This window comes from Canis lupus, chromosome 20 (genome assembly GCF_003254725.2).
Source record: "Canis lupus dingo isolate Sandy chromosome 20, ASM325472v2, whole genome shotgun sequence".
Lineage (NCBI taxonomy): Eukaryota > Metazoa > Chordata > Mammalia > Carnivora > Canidae > Canis > Canis lupus.
Genome location: NC_064262.1, coordinates 26,159,470 through 26,181,838, shown reverse-complemented (window position 1 = coordinate 26,181,838; position 22,369 = coordinate 26,159,470). Strand labels below are relative to the sequence as shown.

General features: G+C 42.9%; 1 protein-coding gene across 21 annotated transcripts in view; it reads right to left on the bottom strand.

Moving 5' to 3' along the window:
• Positions 1 to 8,764: 8,764 nt before the first annotated feature.
• Positions 8,765 to 22,369, bottom strand: part of MAGI1 (membrane associated guanylate kinase, WW and PDZ domain containing 1) — a 641,003-nt gene continuing 627,398 nt past the window's right edge. For 15 of the 21 annotated variants that reach the window (XM_025456491.3, XM_025456481.3, XM_025456483.3 and 12 more), the window contains 5 exons: positions 21,011 to 21,104; positions 20,810 to 20,870; positions 19,716 to 19,859; positions 16,525 to 16,663; positions 8,765 to 12,464 (listed from right to left, as the gene is read on the bottom strand). In XM_025456491.3, coding sequence (XP_025312276.1) covers positions 11,692 to 12,464; positions 16,525 to 16,663; positions 19,716 to 19,859; positions 20,810 to 20,870; positions 21,011 to 21,104 — 1,211 coding nt within the window. In that variant the 3' untranslated portion in view covers positions 8,765 to 11,691. Of the gene's footprint in view, positions 12,465 to 14,393; positions 14,483 to 14,597; positions 16,664 to 19,715; positions 19,860 to 20,809; positions 20,871 to 21,010; positions 21,105 to 22,369 lie in introns of those variants that run through there. The other 6 variants (XM_025456493.3, XM_025456494.3, XM_025456495.3 and 3 more) reach the window with 2 other exon arrangements.

Below are 22,369 nucleotides of genomic sequence, written 5' to 3'. Positions count from 1 at the left end.
TGTACGTGCACACACAGGGTTCCTAAATGGTGTGCTGAATGGGGAGTGTTGCTTCTTGGCAACTGGAGGCAAAGCCCCCAGGAGAGCTTTGTGGGGGGTGGGGTGGCTGGAACCTGAGCTGGGGGTGTCTCTGCCTGCGGCCTGGAGCATTTTTAGTTTCCCAGGCATCTCCCTGGCAATGCTAATTTTCAGGGAAGTCTTGCAGCCCACACAGGACATTTCTGGCCTTGCTTGCCTCCTCCAACTCTGCACCCTCAAATGCCAGCTTCTCCCACTTTCTTAGCAGGGAGAGAAGCAGCTGAAAACTCCGTGGGCTTGTGAGAATGAGTAATTGGATATCAGCCGTTTAGAAATCAATCTCTCACTTCCCTATCCTCCCCCCTCTCCATGAACCTCTCCCAGCCTTCCCACAGGCCCCAGAGGCAAAGAAAAATTTTGGTATGGTTTAAACCGAGGGGACAGGGATCCCTGGGTGGCGCAGCGGTTTGGCGCCTGCCTTTGGCCCAGGGCGCGATCCTGGAGACCCGGGATCGAATCCCACATCAGGCTCCCGGTGCATGGAGCCTGCTTCTCCCTCTGCCTGTGTCTCTGCCTCTCTCTCTCTCTGTGACTATCATAAATAAATAAAAATTAAAAAAATAAATAAATAAACCGAGGGGACAAAGTCATGCACTTGAGAGAAGATGTAAAGGAATATATCCTATGGCAGATCAAGTGAAAGATTAAATAACGGGTAGTCAGTGCATCCCCGTTATGTTACGGAGTCAACTGTGTACCCCCACTGTTCATGTGTTAAAGCCCGAACCCCGGTGTGGCTGTAATTTAGAGCTAGGGCCATTAGAAAGGTAAAGGTGAGTGAGGTCATAAAATCAGATAAGACTGCTGTCCTCATATAAGAAGAGGAAGAGCCCCCAGGAGTGTGTATGTGCAAGGGGAAGACATGTGAGGACACCCCGAGAAGGCGGCCGACTGCAAGCCGGGAACAGAGCTCTCACCAGACGCCCATCCTGGCACCTTGAGGCCAGCCTTCTAGCCTCCACAACAACAAGAACATAAGTTGCTGGTGTTTAAGCCACCAGGTCTGTGGTGTTCTGTTATGGCGACCTGAGCAGATTCAGATACTATAGAATCGTTTTCAGTGGTTTAAGAAAAAAAAGAAAGAAAAAAAAGTTATGAGAATTCTCACTGACCTGGTAATAGCTACAAGATGTATTATGTATTAAGTGGGAGAAAACAACACTGCCAAACAATATGTACATTATCAGGCACTTGTTATTCTAGATAAAAACTATGGATACAGGCTTTCAGGCATTGGCACACGTTCTGTGATGTGTCTGGGAGAAGAGCCCCTAACCGGCAGCTAGCTCTGAGAGGAGACGAGATTGGAGATCTCGAGAAGAGATCTGGATCTAGGAGAAGAGGATTGGAGATGGGTGTGGTGAACAGGGGCTTTTCTCTTATACTATCAGGATCTTTTCAACAAAGCTAGTGTAGTGTGTATCACTTGTGTCGTAAAACAAATAAAAAATTAAGGATTTTTGTCTCATCTACTTTTCTGGTCTTTTCAAAGTCTGAGTCATGTTCTCAGTGATGCCCACTGCTAACCCCTCCTAAAAGGGGCCTAAGATGGTAGAGAATATGGAATTATTTCTGGTCTGACTTCTATAAATGGACCAGACCACTTCCTAACATTTGAGTATAACCTTCCACAGTGTTGTGGAGGAGGCACACAGGGGGACACCACCTTCCTCAAAATCCAAATCAAAGTTCATTAATAGGAAGGACAGTAAAGACATTTTCATTCTCTAGGCATGCGCGTTTGGGATTTCTCATTCAATTCACTTCATTGGAATTCGGGAAGAGAGAGAAAACAAATGCTTAATAAAAATGAAGAGGGGAACACAAACAATCCAGATGAAATATACCAGAGAAATAAAAATAAACCCCCATGAAAGAGATTGTTAAAATAAAACTGAAAAGGGTTGAGGGGAAAAGACGTTAGAAGCCAGACTGGTGATTTCATGGGGTTCATGACTGCTCAATAATTTTGTTCATCTATCTGCAGGAAATGTTTTCCTGTGTTACAAGTTTCCAATAACACCTGTCCGTTAGCACAAAGTGACTGGCAGCGGAAGCCTTCCCAGCCCAAGCATGCTTTCTAAACCCCAAGTGCTGGCTTTTGAAGGAAGAATAAGAAAATGCCTGCTCCTTTGTGAAAAGGAGACCAATATGTGACTTTTTTCCCCCTTCACATATTTGTATGTTATTCTAGTGGGTTTTAGGATTGTAGAAATGTTGAATGTGGGCCATTTTCACTGTTTTTCATAGTGGGAAATAATTTAGCAATGGGGGAGACGTAACTTGGTCTTCTATAAAGTGCTCCTCTGTCTCTCTTTTCTCTCCCATTGGGAAAAGGCAGTGGGTCTCTGTCTCTAAGGCTCACAGATCCCTGCCAGGTTTTGCTTCTAGCTCTTCCTTACTTTCCTAGATCGCTAGTCCTGTGGGTCTCAACCCCACTCCTGGAATAAAGCTCCACTCCCTTTGCGAGGAGGCCTTTGCTCAGTCTGGGAGAGCCTTTCAGCCCCTTGCCTTCTTTGCACCATTCAGACCAAGTCCCCTTCTTTAAAGACCCTCATGGGCACCACATACACCTCCACAAGCTTTTATGACAATTTAACGCAATTATTTAATGTCTGTCTGGCTCCATTCTACACTTCAGGAAGTTTGAGGTTTTGTTATATTTGCTTGACTGCCGAGTGCCCAGCACCATGCCTGGAAAATAGTCCTCAGCACATTATCTGCTAACAGACTGCTTTGAACTAAACTGTATTTTCAGGAGGTAATGGAAGGAGTTAAGATCTGACCGAGATATAATCTCCAAGGATAAGTTGAGCATCTGCCTCATAAAATTCCTTCTAGAAGAAGTGGTTATAGGGAAGATTGTCAAATTGATGGGTTGGAGAGACATGACATTTTTACTGGTCTTGCCACATTCCACAGCCAATGAAGAAGGATATTACCTAGTTCTAAATTTCATGACTATTTCAAATACATTTTTAAGTTTCCCCCTGGTCCTGAGTGAGGGTTAGGCATATCAGTGGGGCTGGATCAGTGTTAGATTCTCTTATTGAAGCACTAATACCAGAGCTTCTAGGTGGATTGCAGTAAGTCCTAGCAGTATTTTCCCCAAGTTGTTGTTCCCCTTAAATTTTGAGGCATGTATGTTGTTTTGGTCATAGGAATGTCCCAGTCCACTTGTTCAGTCATCACACAATTACTCTTCAGCTCCAAAGTTGTCTGCCAAAAGTAGTTGTGTGTGTGTTGGGGGTGGGAGGAACATCATAAATACTTTGGAAGAATTTCTGAGAAAACAATCTTTTGTCCTTACGAATGCTAATCCTTAATTATTCAATATTTTCTCTCTTTCTCATTAGATTTTCACATTGAATGTCCAATTTAATAAGAGCATTAAAATAATTCTCAGATGAATTTAAGTGAAAGTACTCTGGCCACATCTTGGTTTGCAGGACGATGCTCTGATCTCATTGAGAATGTAGAAGTCTCTCAATTATCCTTACTAATGAACAAGTTTAGTGGGAACAGCAATATTGAATAGAATTCACAATCAGTACATATATGTCTATTATTCATATGTCTGGCTAATAATTTCCCAAAATAATGTCCATTATTCATATGTCTGGCTAATAATTTCCCAAAATAATGTCCATTATTCATATGTCTGGCTAATAATTTCCCAAAAGCTTCTTAGTTTACTTTGGGAAGAGATTCCCTAGCCATCCTTCCTTAAAGCTGCTGTTATATTATTGCAAACTAAAGAAGGCTACCAGTGGAAGCTATGAAGGAGAGAGAAGCAAAGCAGACCCGTTCCATCCCACACATCTGTTAATGCAGATGAAGAATGTTCTGGCTTCCTGTCAGGAATACCCAAGGATTTTTAAAAAGCCAGGCCACATCCCTGACTAGTTACCTGACAACCCTGAGGGTGGGTCCAGGTTTCAGCATCTCAAAAGCTCCCAGGTGATTCCAGCGTGTGGTCAAAGCTATCCACAGTTGGCTTGGTGGTTACGCTGTGCGTAGTAACTCTCATGGGACGAGAAAGAGGTCTGGAGCCTGCAAGCACTTTGCTAAAAACAGCTGTTTCCAATGAAAGCATGCAAAGTTTCAATAATATCAATGTCACCAGAAATAAAAAAGAACCACCACTATGTATTCCTTCCAAGAGTATTTAAACTGAACCACCCAAGGGTACCAAGTTTTACAAATAAGGTGGCTCACTGCCTCACTGCTGCATGTATTTTTTTTTTTTAATTCATAGGGACTATGAGATTAAATGGAGGTCAACTTCAGAATGTGAAACTACTAAGAGAGAGCAGAATACTTCTACTTCCTGAGCACCTACTATGTGCACCTACTACAGATATGATCCCGTTCCAGGACCTGGGAATTCATCACAGTTCAGGACAAACACCCTCATCTCATGAAGCTTACGTTCAAGACAAGGCCAGCTATGTAATTTGCAAGACCCAGTACAAATGGAAAATGTGGCTCTCCCTGTGCAGAAATTACTAAAAATTTAAGATGGTGATGGTGGAACATTACACCAAGCACAGGGCCCTCCTAAGTGCAGGGCCCTGTGGAACCAAAGCACAGGTTCCACGTCCACAAAACCAGCCCAGATTCTAGAGGCAGGAAACAGGTGATAAACCAGAAAGATAATAAGTAAGTACTTAAATTATACAAGCTGTTAGATGTAGAAGTGCTTTGGAGGAGGTAAAAAGGAGAGGGGAAATCCAGGGGCAGTTTACATAGAGAAGCCAGCCATGAATATTTGGGCAAGAGCTTTCCAGGCACATGCTACGGGGATTCGCTAGAGCAAAGGTCCTAGGAAGTGTGGAGTGTGGCTGGAGGGGAACGGTGAGGAAGGGTCACCCAGAAAGGAGATGCTGGACCTCATAGGCTTCGAATGTAGCCTGTTGTCAGGACTTGGACCTTTCGCTTGATGTTTTAAAGGAATCACTCTAGCTGCTGGGTGGAAGAGTCTTAGGTATGCAAGGATAAAGGGAGTGAGAAAAGTAAGAATGTTGCAGTATTCCACGAGAAGGGAAAGGGGACTGACTGACAGGAATAGAATAAATGAGGTCTTTGAGATTTTTTATATATTCATATTCTATATTCTGCATGTATATACACACTCATATATATTCTAACATGGAAAACTGTCCACAATATAGAAGATAAAGGTACAGTGCCTAAAATTGTATGTACTTACTGGTCCATTTTTTTTGTACAAAAATAAAAGCCCAAACTATAAAAACATATACATATTTATATATAAATAGAAAAAGATCATAAATGTCATGAATCAAGCTGTTCGTAATAGTTACTTCTTTGGACTGGGACTGACACATGGGAAGGAAGGAAGTTGCATTTTATTTTGGCTATTATAGGAATGGTTCCTTTCTCAACACTCAAATGCAGGGAATGTCTGGCAAAAACTGTATAATACTTAATTGGGCTCTGTGGCTTGAGAAAAATGTGGTGATTTTTTAAAAATTGTGTTTATTTATTCATGAGCGACAGAGAGAGAGAGAGAGAGAGAGGCAGAGGGAGAAGCAGGTTCCATGTAGGGAGCCCGATGTGGGACTCGATCCCGGGATTCCAGGATCAGGCCCTGGGCCGAAGGCAGGTGCTCAACCGCTGAGCTACCGAGGGATCCCAAATGTGGTGATTCTAAAAAAAAAAAAAAAAAAGGAAAGAAAGAAAGAAAGAAAGAAAGCAGCAAAAACAAGATGACAAGGTTTCAAGGCAGGGTCTGAAGAAAAAAGACGTAGAGAGGTGGGAATCTGTAAACTCAGAAAACCAGGTGGGACGGTGAATGATCGCCTTTACGAGAAGAATCGGTTACAGAGTGTTCTGCAGGTATTTACAAAGGTTTAGAGAAAAGGGGGTAGAAGGATTTAGGTTGGAAAGAAAATGAATTCTTGTAATAGGATGATAAACACGGGCCCGGGGGCTTTTCGGCTCTGAGAAATCCTGCCTTATCTGGAATGGTTTTGCAGGATAGGAGCTGCTGCCCGGACCGTGCTAGAGCCTCCGGGCGTCACTGCCACCCTTCCTAGACCACTGTCCCTGCTGCTAAGATCCCTCCTGCAGCTCAAGCCTAAGCTGGTCGCTCCCACCCCAGTTCCGCAGCACAGGCCGCTCACCAGGAGCTCTGTTGTTCTTCAAAGGCCCCTTGTTGCTCTTAAGTCTAAAATTCGGATCAAACCTGCCCAGCCCCTCAAGGTGCAGCTCCTTCCCTTTTGAACCACACTTCCCTCCCCTGCCTCAGACTATACTCTCTCCCTCTTCCGCCAGTTAACTCCTTCTCCTCCTTCCCTAATTACACATAACCTTCCTGGATTTGGCTACATCCCCTATCAATTACTCTCATAGGTCCTGCACTTCTGCTTGCTGTGTGGTTTATTTGCATTTCTTTGCCTTTCCCACTCAGCTATCAACTCTGGGGACCAGGATGCAGGTAGTTCTAGCTTCACCGAGCACCGGGCCCAGAGCTGGTCCTCCGGACGTGTCGGAGGAATAAATGAGTGATAAGCCTTGCTTATTATACAGGTGAGAATTAGCAGCCTGTCTGAGCTATTTTCTCTTCAGCCCTATGATCCTTGGAGATCAGACTTTATTCCCTGAGGGATGAATATATTTAAAAGGACAGTGCTTCTTGGTGTGCAGAGTGCCAGGCCGTGCAGATCAAGTTGTTTCCTCAAGGGATGTGACAGTGAAGACTTTCCAGTTAGGCAGAGCAGTGATATAGTGGAGGGTAGCAGTCACGTGGGACACCTATTTACTATTGATGCCACCTTGCTTCAAGGCATGTGCTTTCAGGGCACCTGGGTGGCTCAGTGGTTGAGCGTCTCCCTTCGGCTCAGGGCGTGATCCCAGGGCCCTGGGATTGAGACCCACATCGGGTTCCCTGCAGGGAGCCTGCTTCTTTCTCTGTCTGTGTCTCTGCCTCTCTCTCTCTGTGTCTCTCATTAATAAATAAATATATATATTTTTAAAAGGCATGTTTTCAAAAAGATCTTTGTATTTTTGATCCAGCATTCCTCTAATACTTGTACTAGAGAAGAAAAACCATACTATCAGCTCCAGATGAGGAGCACAAGGTATAAACACATCAATGGGTGGAACTAGTCAAAATTTCCCGCAGGAGGACTGCTCCTGTAAAAAACACCCCAAATAATTGTGTTGGAAAGAGTCCAGTTTTGTCATTTGCTTTCTTCGGAGCTTGTAATGATGCATATTTCAAAAGCCCTAGAATCTGATGGTGCTGAACACCCACAATGCTGATGATGTTGCCTGATTATAAGAAAAATCCCCTTGAGGAACTTGAAAGGGCTCTTCCTTTCAGGATTCATGCAGACCATCAAAAGTGCTCTTGTGTTGCCTGTTGGCAGGAAGAGTCCAGCTATATTGTCCAGCTCTAATTGAGTCACGGCACATGCTTTTTAGTGTGACTATGGCAGGCAAAGAACTTGTGGGACATACAGACTTTACAAATAGCTTCCATTATCAGGTAAGCCAGGGACCTGTTTTAGGTGCCATCTTGAACAATAGAGATCCTGGGGGAAGTGAACAGTGTCTGTAATTACCATGCTGGTGACAAAATAAAACAAAATACAGCAAAAGGGATGTACTGTAGTAGGCAGGGCTATTATTAAACACAATACCTTTGGATGCCCAGAAACTTAGGTTGTATAGGAAAACCCTAACTACTCAGTCATACTACAGCCACAATCCAAAAACTGGGTGAAGGAAGTTGGAAAGTCATCGGAAATGACATGATCAACCAGGACATGTGGTAAACCACTCCCTAACTGGTTAATCTTTTCATCGGATAGGACTAGTTAAGCACATGTCTAACTCCACGTACATCTCTGTAAATTATGCTTTGAGACTATTTTCATCTTAACTGTCACAACACAGCATCTAGGTTTTATATTTCAAAACACCTGCAATTAGGCTAGTGCAGTAGCATGAGCCACACCGTTTTTCAACTTTATAATTAAAACAGGTGGCCTTTTCCCCCCATTTTTATAGAGAATATATTTCTTCATTTCCACTGGAAAACAAACTGGAACAATGAAAGAGAACATCCATTGCCAGGCAAAAACATCTTCCTCCTCAAAAAAAAAAAAAAAAAAAAAATTTTTTTTTTTTTTTTAGTGTCATCTACTGAGGATTGTTGATTGCCAGAGGTGTGCTAAGCACTTTGCACTTTATTCTTACCAAATCTGAGATGTGTTTAAGGAGGAGGAAAGTGAGGCCTATAAAGAGGTTAAGGAACTTGCTCAAGATCACACGGGAAGTGATGAAGCATGTAGCTTAGCAGGTCTTGCTTTTTACCAGGGTTCCTTGACACACTATACTGTGCTGTTCAAACTTCAGGCGCATTTGAATTAGCTGGAGATCTTATTAAATGCACATTCTGATGTAGTAGGTCTAGGCTGCGCCTGGGATTCTGCATTTCTAATACCCTTGCTGGTGATGATGAGGCGGGTGGTCCACGGACCACACTTCGAGCAGCAAGGCACTGTACTACTGCTGCAAAGGCATAGTTCCTTATCTTTTGACAGACTGGCATGATGTTGCATTGAGTTGGAGCCAGACACCCTCACTTGATTACTTGACCCGGATACATTTGAGAAAACGCAGAGACAAGAAAGATATAAATCCGGAAGCAATAGTGGTTATGGAATGCATACATTTCCATGTATTTTTACAGTAAAAATGCATTAAAAAATCTTTCACAAAAGAAACTTAAAAAATACAAGTAGGGTGTTGAGTTCTCCCCCCAACATTCGCTCAGGCATCAACTGTGTAATGGGTGGGAGGGGATTTCTTCAATGGTTTGATTTAATCATACAAAATACTCATCCATCATCTCTCATCAAGACATTTACATGAAGTGGGGGATTAGGGAAAGTAGGCTCACAAGAATCAGTCTCCAATTTAAGGTTACAGTAGTTCAGAGAAAACTATCTTTCTGCTTAATGCATAGTCCCTGTACAGTACAATATTTCCAAAGCAAATGTGATGCGTGGAACTCCGAGTAAACCGCCACATCAAGTCTTCACAGACTGATGGTGGGTAGCACAGAGATTTTAAAATGTCAAATACCACCTCTGACAACAAGAAAGACATTAAGATGTTAACTTCACGATGTACTCCAAGAATCCACCTTGATTTCACTTATTTAAAACTCTGGACCACAAGTGAGAGCATCGATCATTTAACATCACAGATTTTGCTAGAAATAGCGAGAAAACTCCTAGCAGTGGAGCCTGGGGAATAAAATCCCCAAATTGGCTCCTAGGAAACTGATGAAAACGAACGTCATTATTCAGTTGTGTTCTCCCTCAGCCTTACTACCACAGCTTAATGTGTGTGTGGAAAACTCTGGCAATAAAAGTAGCAGTCACAGACCCTCTTCCTCCTTTTCAGCTACCGAATGAACATTGTCTCTCTGTTCCAGGAAAGGAACTGGTTTTGTGCAGGTCCACACAACTACAGGAACTCAGTCTATGTTATGTATCAACCCAGAAGTCAAATAAAGCTATGAACAATGTAATATTTATATATGCATAGTGTTTTATAAAAAGATTGGCCCACATACTGCTTTTCATCAATACAGAAAGAGCATTAAGTCCATAGCACACTGCAAGAAATGAGTGAGGAACAGAGAATGCGAACAAGTGCTTACTAATTCACAAGCAGGCTCACCATGGAGGAAGTGATGATATTCAAACCCAACTAAAGCTTTAGAGAATTACTTATATAGTCTCCCATTTTAAAACAGCTTTACATACCTGATTTAGTTTACATTAAAATATATCCCAATGAATCAATTTGTTCCATATTCAGAAATATAAACACATATCACATTCCTCACAGCTAAATTTTTTTTGTCATAAATTCTCTTTTATACAAGAAAAAAGGCAACAGTTGTTTTTTTTTTAATTTTTAAAACAGGCTCTATTAATTACAATTTTTAACTCTGTACAGACAATGATTGGCTGGTTTTCTCCATTTTTTTTCCTTTTTCCTTTTTTTTTTTTTTTTTAAACAGTACCATGAGAATAACAGTGATTGACTTGCAAAGTTTTGTGTCTGTTAATGGAAAATGCAAAACAGTACTACAGAAATACACAATGCATCGTAAGCAGCGGTTTGCTGTAGTGGTCCAACAGGTACAAGCAAACGTTTGGCTCAGCTAGGCAGTAATCCATTTCGACCACATCCCGGGGCTACAAGCCGACCCAACCACACACCTCCTGAGGGACTGCAAAAGAATGGGTCGTTTGAAAAAGAAAAATTGTTATGCTTTGTTCTGCTGTCCAAAGACTCAAAGGACACGATCATGAGGGCAAAGGTTTGCCAACTCGATCTAGAACCACTGGGACTGTGACTTTCCCTTTCAACCATCCTGGAGACCTTTATTATGGTTTCGAAGGGAAATGGCACTTCTAGGAATAAGCACCCCCAACCCTCACTTCTTTAAGTATCAACAGAGAGGTAACTTCCACCAAGGCTCACTCCCTAGTCCCCAGTTCAGCGAAGGGCAACCTTGGGCTTATGCTACAAAAGGAGGAACACACTTTCTGTACTGGGGATTCTCCTGGCTCTCTTGCACGGGGCACATCGTTCCCCATTCCGTCCACTATTCAGCCTCACATCAGACAAGACAACACAGAAGGTGGTCGCTGTCCGTTCCCTCCAGTAGTTGAGCAAAGCTGTGACGGCGCTGCCTTAATGAGATCTTATTAGACGGTGGCGATGCTAATGAACCTGACCCATCTGCGCTTGGGCTACAGTTTGGGTAAACGGCGGCCCACCTCTCCTCTCCGCGCCTTTCTATAGCCAGGGAGAGTCCAAACTGTTTTCTGAACCAACTATGACTCCAGAAGGGCACATTTCCTTGTGCTGTGTAGTTTAGCTATAAATATCCTTCATTTGCAATAGTAGTCTCTTCATACAGTTTCATCTTAGGATCATGGGCAATCCTAATCCATCCCAAAGAGTCCTCAGCTTTTACACATATAACTTTTTGCCTTTTGCTCTTTTTTTTTTTTCCTTTTTTAAAGAAAGACTCCTGACTACAGCACTACATCACTACGTAACAATCTACATCAAATCAACTGAATCAAGAATTTCCCTTAGAGAAAATGATCGACAGCCCTATTTAAACCAGGAGAGAGAAAGATTGCCCTGCCCTCCCCCCACCAAAAAAAAAAGGGGGGGGGGGAACAATTCCGGACAACTCTACAGTTTAACGTAGAAACAAAACTTGTATCCCTCCGGGGCAGCATTTGGCAAATAAATTTCCAAAAAAAAAAAAAAAAGAAAAAAAAAAGTATGCATTTAAAAATACTTTCTTTTAATATTATACATCAGGCACAACACTTTTCATATATATATATATGTATATATATACTTTTTTTTTTCTTCTTCTTATAAGATTTCAAATGCATAAAATGTTTGTTGCTATATTCGTCGGATCGTCGGGTGTGAGCCGCGTCCCCAGGTGCGTAAACGAGGATGCTCTCAGGTTCGCGACCTCGCTCCCTGGGACACACACGGTCCATCCGGGCTGGCGGGGCGGCGCGCGGCGGCTCAGATGCTGAGGTCGGTGCTGCATTCCTTGTAGGGCCGCCTCCTCGGCTCGGGGGCGGCGGCGGGGGCGGGCTTGGGCCCCGGCTCGGCCCGCCCCCGGGCGCCCCCTCGCTGCAGCTCCTCGCGGTCCCGGTCCCGGTCCCGGTCCCGGTCCCGGTCCCGCTTCTCCAGGGAGCGCTCGCGCCTGCGCTCGGGGGAGCGCGCGCGCCTGCGCTCGGTGGACTTGGCCCTGCGCTCGGGCGAGCTCCCCATCCCCCTCCTGCGCTCGGCGGGGCGCGTCTGCTCCAGGAGCCTCTCCAGGGACCTCCTCCGCGGCCCGGGCGAGCCGTCCCTCCTGCGGCCGGGCGAGCGCTCGCGCCTCCGCTCGGGCTTCTCCCTCCGCTCCAGGGTGGTGTCCGCGCTGCGGGTGCCTTCCCGGCGCTGCTTCTCCGGGGACCTCCTCTTGGGGCCGTTGGGCACCAGCCGCTCCGGGGGCGCCTCTCTCCGCCCCTCGGGTGCCCGGTCCTTGGGTCGGCAAGCCCCGCCGTCGGGTCTCCTAGAAGTGCCGTTCCAGGTGTGATGCTCGTTGGGTTGCCTGCTGGACTCTCTGCTGCTGCCTTTTGGGTCTCTCCCGTGTGCCCGCTTTTCCCCATGCTGCGATGATTGGTGAAGGTCGGGTGGGTAACTGGACTCCAATGACGGATGCGGTCGGCGGTCCGGGGGCGCGGCCCTCACTTCCGGAACACCTTGGGGCCCGGCGGCGGCGGCGGGGCCGTGCCGGTCGCTGCTGGGGTCTGCCAAGGCAAAGGAACGAGAGCCACGGTTTGGTATCGGGGGCCTCGGGCTGCTGTCCCCGCGCCCGCGCCTGGGGTCTCATTAGACTCACAAACAAACAACCGTCAAAGCGCTCAGAACCCAAGCCCACTGGGCCTCGGACTAGTGAAGGCCCAAGCAAAGGTGGCATCTGGCTGCTGCCCGCGGCTGCCCTCGAGACCTAGGTCACTGAGGAGCCACAGCCGGGGCCACGATTCTAGTCTTTAAACGCACAAGGCAGACAGCGTATCTAGAAACAGCACAAAGTCCCCACCTTAACTACCTCTTGCTGTTCCCTCCTCACCCACCCCCATCCATCCTCCCCTGCCCACCCTTCTTCCCCGCCCAGCCCCCACCAAAGAAAACATTCTTTTAAGAATACTTATTTTAATTCGCTTAAAAATTATTAAGGTTATTGACCTAGAGGGGGGGATGAGGGAACTTTCTGGGGGAATGGATAGAGTCTGTATTTTGATCTGGGTAATTAAAGTGGGTGTTTATACGGAGATTAAAAAAAAAAAAAAAAAAAGCCTGAGCTGCACACTCAGGCTTTAAGCATTTAATGCAAAGTATACTTCTATTTTAAAACACTTTTCTTTAAAAAATAAAAATAAAAAAGATTCCAGGGTGGTGGGCAAAGGGCTGTTTAGAGAGGCCACATGGCCAGATGTTGATGACTGGCAGATGGGACGTGCGTGTGAGGGTCCATTGAACATCCTCTCTACCTTTGTCAATTTTTTTTAACACTTTGCTCTAAGTTTGCATAGGTTTAAGAAACTGCTCCCAAAATGTGGAGTTGCCTGACAAAAGGGAGTGGAAGAAAGGTTATCAGGTGCACGTTTGACGTTAGATGGGGTTTAGAGAAAACCTTTCAGAGGCAGTTTTCCTTATGCTACGCCAGGTATCCCTAACTGCATCCAGGAGCTGAGGACTCACTGCGATGCTTCTTACGACATTAAGATATCTATAGATTTAAAAGCAGAGAAGCCCATGGGCGCTCCTATTTATTATTAAACTATTTGAAATGACACGGCCAATGTTTTAGGTAGCATCCCGATATTATGAGAGCTCTTTTGAAAGCAGGGATGCTCTGCTGCAACCCAACTCAAGAAGTCATACACTATTTCTGGCAAGACACCTGAAATGATGTGCTGCCGAGTGGAGGGCAAATGAGGGTGACAGTCCCAGAGACGAAGGAATCACAGGAACTCTTTAAGGATCTTTCATGAGGCATCAAGGTCAACATTGAACAATCTGTTTCATGAATGATCTCCCAAAACCTAGGGTGGGTTTTAACAAAAAATAGGCATATAGCCTAGAGCAGCGTTTGTGAATTTTCAGAGAGTAAATATTTTTGGTTGGCTTTGCCAGCTGCAAAGTTTGTGATAACTACTTAACTGCGACTATAGTGTAAAAGCAGCCCTAGACAATTTATTAAAGAAATGGGCGTGGCTATGTGCCAATAAAACTTTACTTAGAAAAACAGCTTGTCAACAAGCTTTGGCCTGTGGGCTGCAGTTTCCCAAGGGATAGCTGGCTGAGCAGGAAATGTCACTTTTCTGTCCAACAAAGCCTTACCGACCTAGGGCAGGGCTCTGTGATATGAGGTTTGGCTCTTTCTGAATGCTGGGGCCTAGAATTAACACAAAGAGGGGCCTACAGAGTCATTTTAAGCTTTGGGTAAGGATAGGTGCTTAGATCACGCACATGAATCTAACCTTGGGGCTTGTCACACCTACTTTTAAGATAAGGGAGAGTAAGACTTCAGTAGGGTCCGTGGTGTACTTACAATTCAAAGAACGCAGGGTGCTCAGAATGAATTGCCAAACATATCAAAATAGAGCTAAGCAGAAGCAATGAGGAAATTAGGCCACAGCACAGAAACACCTAGTATTGATTGAGCTACAAACCGTAGTTTGATTATGGCCCATAAGGTAGAAGCAAGCCTCCCCGAGCTTTTCATTTCTCATACATGCAGCGATATTAGGAGGTATCATCGCTGTAGAAGGGAGGGCCCAGCACCAAGAACAGTCAGAGAGAAAGAGAAAGAGAGAAAGAGAAAAAGTTGAACATTTAGATTCCCTATAACAAAGAAGAAAGAAAAAAAATCTGCATTTGTTAACATAGGGCAAAGAGAGTTTATTTGTCCAGTCAGACAGTCTAAGGCAACACTCAAATAAGGCTGCAGAGACCGCAATCAGAACAGTGACATTTTTTAGACAGCCATATAAGGTGACTCAAGAACCCAGACAATGGATGCATCCTTTTTTCTTTCTTTTTTTTTTTTTTCAAACAACTGGAACAATGACAAGCTGGCATAGGAGAGCATTAACAATAAACAACAAAAGAACAAAGTTCCCTCCCTCCCCCACCCAAAGACCGCGGCAGTTAAATTAAGTACAAAAAACTCATTACAAAAATAGCCTCACAGAGAAGCAGGTTCCAATCAAGTCAGAAAAATATTGGAACTTAACATATTATAACCCATTTGTGACTCTAATTGATAGAATTAGAGAGATTTAGTCCAAATGACACATGGAGACATTACAGCAGCACAACTCTGGCATGTTCAACCCTTCTTGGAAAAATGAGTATTTAAAGGATCTTTATTTTTAGCCCAAAGAACATTTGTTAGTGTTGGATTTTCATCCTCAGTGCAACAGACATAGGTTTTGAGAAGGTACACAGGTTACTGACGATGATTCTCAAATGAAATATCACATCCAACAGAAGCATAGGGGAGACAGAAAAGGGAGACAATGTTACACAGTTTCAGTGGCATTGATACACCTACGGTCAGAGGTTTAGTATAGTGCACAGCTGTGGCATCCTAACATCAAAATACCTCCCCTGTGGTTGGCCATGTCTAAAGGGGCCTCATCTGATTTGTCCCATCCCCCCAACTTGGGCCCTTGGTTTTACACCTGTATGTGTGTCCAACACCTGGGAAGGCTGTCCTTCAAATGAGTTATCCTTCTCTTTGAGCTGCATCTTAATTAAGGAGATCTCATCAAGTCCAAAATGCAACTGGGAATTGTGCAGAATGACTTTCAGAAAGGAGGGTGATACAGATTAATCCCTAATAAAGGGGACCAACGTATATGGGGACCATTCAATCACAGTTTCTATAGAAACTTCTGTAGACCTTTGGTTGGGAAGAAAAGCCCTACATCTAGGGCATAGCTTTTTTTTTTTTTTTTTTTTTTTTTTAATTTTAAACAAGACTCTCAAATAAATAGGACATAATCATTATAATATACAATATTTTGCCATCAGAACACTAAGCTATGTAAAGATCATTGCTGTTTACTCAAATCATGTCTACACATATGACAAAGGAACTCTACGTATAACCTGGCTTTCCCCATAGGAAAGGTATTAGTAACATGTTTCCCTCATGATGAGCACTGGGAATTGTATTTCATCCTTTTTCATCTAAAAACATATGGCTAATATATCGACAGTTTTGTTTGTTTTATAGTAGTGGGCTCAGGTGGTCTGACTGGGGGTAGGGACCAACAAGTGGGATGAGGAAGTGTCATATACAGAGCATAGGGGGTGAGCAAGGCCCCCAAGTCATCTCCAAAATTTCACGCCTCTTAAGTAAAAACATCAAGTAATCAAAAAAGAAAAGATAAAGGAGAATTGTGCCTCAACATATCACTCAGGAAACCTGCTTTCCTGCTTCTGAAAAGGAGTATAGTCATTTTGTGCTAACAATTGGATCTGAGAAACAGTTTGGCACAGTTCAAGCAAACATTCCTTCGCTCTTGGTTGGACTAGACAAAATGTTCTCTCTGATTATCAGAAAGAGGGCTATAAAGATCTTGTCTTAGGCCAAGCCCCAGTCCACATAAGCAAGCAAAAGGATGAAATGTGTAGAGATTTCAGAACAAGCGAGGCAAATAATCACATGGTGCGAAAGGCTGGTAAGACACTGGTGAATAGGGGAAAACAAAAAGACTTTCCTGCTGCAGTTCTGGAGACAAATTCATGGAGTCATGCCAGGGAAGGAAGGAATGTTTTCATAGTTTGACCCACCATATTCTGGTACCGAGCCGTCTCCCCGCTTCAGAAACAGACGCACCCTGCGGCCACCATTCTTAATTAGTTCTATAGCCCGGGAATGCTTCATGTTTTTGGTGGTCTCACCATTGATCTCTAAAATTTCATCACCAATCTGCCAAAGCAAGAGATAGACAAAGTGAGAATATCACCGAGGGTTTGACCAGCTACCAAGGTGCCTTATGATTTCAAATTCTTTCATTTATTGATTTGCTAAATATTCGTTGAGTATATTCCCAGAAAATAAGTTGCTTAGGATCCAGCAGTGAAAGAAACAAAATCCCTGCCCTCATGGAGACGACATTCTAATGGAAGGCAATTAATAAGAAAATTAAAGAAATGCACGTATGTTAGAAAGTGTTATGTGCTAAGGGATAAAAAAAAAAATAAAGCAGTAAGGGTAATATTAATTGTTGAGGAAAAGAAGATGTGGTAGGCAGTTTCTAGGATGGCACCCCACCCCCCATCTTCTCCTCCTGTATTCATATCCTGTGTAATCTCCTTCCCTTCATGTGTGCGCTGGAATCAGTGACCTGCTTCTAATAAACAGAGTATGGCAAATGTGATGCAATGTCAATCCAAAGATAAGGTTACAGCTGAGTGAAGTAAGTCAGTCGGAGAAGGACAAACATTATATGTTCTCATTCATTTGGGGAATATAAATAATAGTGAAAGGGAATATAAGGGAAGAGAGAAGAAATGTGTGGGAAATATCAGAAAGGGAGACAGAACGTAAAGACTGCTAACTCTGGGAAACGAACTAGGGGTGGTAGAAGGGGAGGAGGGCGGGGGGTGGGAGTGAATGGGTGACGGGCACTGGGGGTTATTCTGTATGTTAGTAAATTGAACACCAATAAAAAATAAATTTAAAAAACAAAACAAAACAAAACAAAAAAAACAAAGATAAGGTTACAAAGTAATTTTGGCTTCTATGTGCCCCTCTTTTGTTGTCTCACTTGTTGCACACAGTGAATTGCCCTACAGAGTCCATGATGAGGAAATGAAGGAGAGCTAGGCCCAACAGCCCAAGAGGCACTGAATCCTGCCAACTACCCTGTGAGTGAGCTTAGAAGCAAATGCTTCCCCAGGTGAGCTTTCTGATGAGACCACAACCCTGGCTGATACACTGATGTGGCATTTACTTTGTCAGCTACTATTCTAGGCACTAGAGATAAAGGAGTGAACAAGACAGGTAAGATCCTTGCTCTAATGGAGCTCATTTTCCAGAAGGCAGAAGAGGAAAAGCACTGGCTTTGGAGATTAAAGTTTTGAATTTGAGTCCTATCACTTATTAGCTAACTGAACTTGCTCAAACCCTTTAACTTCACGGAACTTACTTTCTCATCTGTAGAAGGAAATGTTAACAACCCATCCCTACCAAAGTAGGAGGACCAAATTGGATAATACATGTAAATATGTCTTGTGAACTATACAGCATAATACAAAATACCATGCTAATGACAGTTCATTCAATCAGAAACTTTTTTCAGTATGCAAAGACATGGGAAAGCATACGCCATGTGTTTGAAATTTAAACAAAAGGAATACACAGTGTCTCGATTCCTTTGTGCACAAATTGTGCTTAAATGCATAAGATTCAAGAAAGTGGTAATACAGCTTGATTTTGGAAACTGTATGCTAATATGTACCACTTTCCACTACCTTTTTATAACCATATTCATGGTCTATTTTCTCCATTAAAAAAGAAAACACTCATTAAAAATTCAGTCTGGGGATGCCTGGGTGGCTCAATCGATTAAGCATTTGACTCTTGATTTCAGCTCAGATCAGAGTTGATCCCAGGGTTAGGAGATCGAGCTCTGGGTCCAGCTCTGTGCTCAGCAGGGAGTCTGCTTGAGATGCTCTCCCTCTCCCTCTGCCCTTCCCTAGTTCTTTCTTAATCAATCAATCTTTTGAAAAATTTAATCTGAAGAAACTTAAAAAATCAACATTATGCCTTAAGTACAAATATGAAGTCCCCTACTCTAGGTCACTGTTTTTTCCTTTTAGCTCTGGACTGAATTCATGCACTTTTTTTTTTCCTTTCTTGACCTGGCTGTCTTGATTTCTTTTCATTTGTTGCAAATTGCTCCCCACGTATACACCTCAGTCTAAGTGACTGATCTATAATGACAAGATGATTTTTTTTTAAACCCCCTAATCTCTGCCGGAAAGTGACATATGCATACACAGTAATAGATATTAGATATCTATCTAATATAGAACAGAGTGATCTTTTGGAACTTGCTTTTTTTTTTTTTTTTTTTTTGAAGATTTTATTTATTTATGAGAAACAGAGAGAGAGAGAGAGAGGCAGAGACACAGGCAGAGGGAGAAGCAGGCTCCATGTAGGGAGCCCAATGTGGAACTCAATCCCAGCACTCCAGGATCATGCCCTGGGCTGAAGGCGGCACTAAACCGCTGAGCCACCCAGGCTGCCCAATGTTTTGGCATTTGTATATTTGAAATTTGCAGCTTTGACTCCTATAGACCAACCATGAATATCCATGCCAAAGAGATGCTGGTCCTTTACTGAAGCAGTGTTGACCTGCTCCTGAGGCTAGGTGACAGCTGGAGAGTGAATGGAGCTCACCACCCAGAACCTACATGACTACATGCCTTTCCTACTCCGTAAGCATTCTGGTATACCCAGGATTTCCTGTGATATGCCTGCCTTATGAGATTAAGTATAAGAACTATGGGAATGGGGGGCACCTGGGTGGCTCAGTGGTTGACTGTCTTCCTTTGGCTCAGGTCGGGATCCAGGGGTCCTAGGATCTAGTTTCACATCAGGCTCCCCACAGGGAGCCTGCTTCTCCCTCTGCCTATGTTTCTGCCTCTCTCTGTGTCTCTCTCATGAACAAGAAAGAAAAAAAAAAAAAAAAAAGAACTATGGGAATAAGATTGAGAAAGTATTTACTTCAATAAATTTATAAGTAATTTCAATCTTTCATTCAACACTGAAGAGTTAGAAAAGCTCACCTAACTTGAACAGTTACCACCAACCATGCTTGAGGGAGACATTTACATTAGGGTGGGAATCATGCATTTAGAGTGTCCTGAAAACAGGAGAAAATGCAGTTCTCGAGAATAAGAAGGTTCTAGCCACATAATGTCAAAAAGTCACTGCAGATGACTTATTTGCCCAGACTCCTCTTCCTACTTACCCTCATCTTTCCACATCTTTCTGCTGGACCATCCTCTGCTAAGCGCAGAACATAGAGGTCCATGTTATATTCTCGGCCTCCTCGAAGACTAAAGCCAAATCCCTTGGCTCCTCTTTCCAGTTCCACAGTATAAAAATCTTGCTCCTGTTTAAACAAACAAAATGCTATCATTCAGGGAGAGCATATACGCACACGTATTTCTTCCCACCTCTTCCCAAATATTCTGTCATGGTGATTTGACAAAAAGGCATAGTCTTTACCCTTCTCTTGGTGATTCTCAATTGTTTATATATTCATTCATCTTAGAAGTTTGCAGATGCAGAATTTGAAAACATTCATGAGTGTGCCTGTAGACTGCACACTAACATGCATATATTAAAATTTAATCAGTGAGGCCACAAATTGTATTTATAGCAGGAAGTCATTACACGATACCATTCTGCACAGTGCGGGATGTTCAGCCTCCCTGCCCCAAGCCTGAAAAATGGCAGCAGTGTCCATCACCAGGACACCAACAACGACCTCCTCATACCTGGGGAGTGGCTCCCACCCTGGCTGAAGAGAAGCGTGAATGGATTGCTGAGAGCTCTGAGAAGGCCCAGTCAAAATGAACCGGTTTAACCATCCCCCAGTCTTTCCCAAATTTGCTTCACCTGAATGTTTGTGCATCCCCCTACTACAACCTTGTGGGACAGGTGACCAGTCACCTGTCTGGCTCTACAGGTCTCACCTGAAATTCACAAGTCACCGTAGCAAAAAAAGACATTTTCTTAGCATAAACACAGTTATGAATACCATGAGTAGATATTAGTGACTTTGCTCTTTCTCTGATTGTCAGTTGTTGAGACAATTATGGTTTTTTGTTTTTTCCCACCTAGAAAAGGGTATCTAGGAATATTTTTCAAAGGTAGTAAAATAAAATGTCATTTCCTAGATAACTAAATGTGAGTACAAACTTAGTATATCCTCTGTTCACAAAGAGGTTATTTATTTTAATTGAGGGTATCTTATAAAAGACATCTCATAAAAATAGCTTTGGAAAATTGGGAGGAAATGTGCAAAGCAAACAGAGAATAAAGAAGAATGCCCCTCACCTGTGCTGCCTGGGGTGCTTTGAACTCAAACTGAGATTCCGGCTTTGGTTTGGTGGTATTCCTGCCAAAATGAGAGAAATAAATGTAAAAAAAACCATTGAGAAACTGAAAAAAAAAATTAAGGACAAGTAATCATCAGGCCAGGAGTTAGTTTTTTGCCCTTAAACCTAACAAAATCAACTAAAGAAAGCTATGTCTAACCTGGTCTCCTGGGTCCCTTGCTGAGAAGGGGTGTGTGTGGTGGTGATGGTGGCAATCTTCTCTGCATTGGTCAGCAGAGTGGCATTTGAAGACTCTGTAGGGAGAGACAGAGCATAACAGAATGAGGGCCCCAGAGAAGAGATCATCAAACCATGCAAGATGTAGAAGTCCCATATCTGAATGACAAGTCTGGTTTCTCTGTCACTGTTTGAAGCAGTTCTGACTTGAATTTCTAAAAAATTAGGACTTTAAAGAATCATTCTAAGCTCTTCTGTAATATGAGGCATGTATGTCCTTATTATCTTCCTCTCAACTGATATCCCCACAAATGAATAAAGAGTTTGCCCCAGAAAATGCTACTCTAAAATTGTAGCCAAGGTAGGTGTCTTTCCCTGCCTTCCTGATACTTAAAAATGGCAGTCCCATCAAGACACTGCACCACACCAATAGTGCTTCTCCCCAGAATTTTACAGGCTGATAGTAAATGTCTCTACTAATGTTTCCTACAATTTATCAGCAATATTTAGTGAGTCTGCTTGGTTTCCTCATGTGAATATTAAAATCTGAAGTATGCTAACATCTTGTTAACTATACATACATACACAATCTCTACCTTCTTCCCCTTTGCTTTTAATGAAGCACAACTGAAAATATAGAGTTCTTCACAGATCTCATCTAGTATCACTGATGAAAAATTAATTTCCAAACTTGGCATTAGTTAGAGCCAGAGTTTGTAAATATAAGTTGTATAAATCATGAAGCCACCCTAAGTAATGAATATGATTACATTCTTATGTAAATTGACTTTCTTCTCCACTAACCACATTCATAAGCAACTTCATTAATCTCTAGAAGTTTGGAGATCCAGAACTTGAAAATGCTCATGAGAATGCCCTATAGACTGCATACCAACATGCATATATTAAAATTTAATCACTTATATAGTAATGGCTATATATTCTTTTACTAATTATTTCTCCATTAAGATCAAGACAGTTAGCAAGCAACTATATATATGTGCAAGGTACACTTTTAATATTTATTTTTAGGTTGACTACTTGGAACTTGGCATAATTTTTCTCATCAAATAAGTACTAAATGTGGTCGTTAGGTTCTAAGATTAGCCCATGAATGCCAATTTAATTCATAGTATGCAATGGAGTCTACAAATTTCTAGGAGCCCTGAGGTTCATAGTAGGCATCCTAATGCTTACAGAATACATATATCCACCTATAATGTGTAAGAAAGCTTCAATTGGGAAAATGTTTCCATGGGAACTTAAACTCTCTGCAAAATGAAAAGGCTGAATTATGATTTTAACAGTTTATATTCCACCTATAAAGCCCATGAGGCTGATA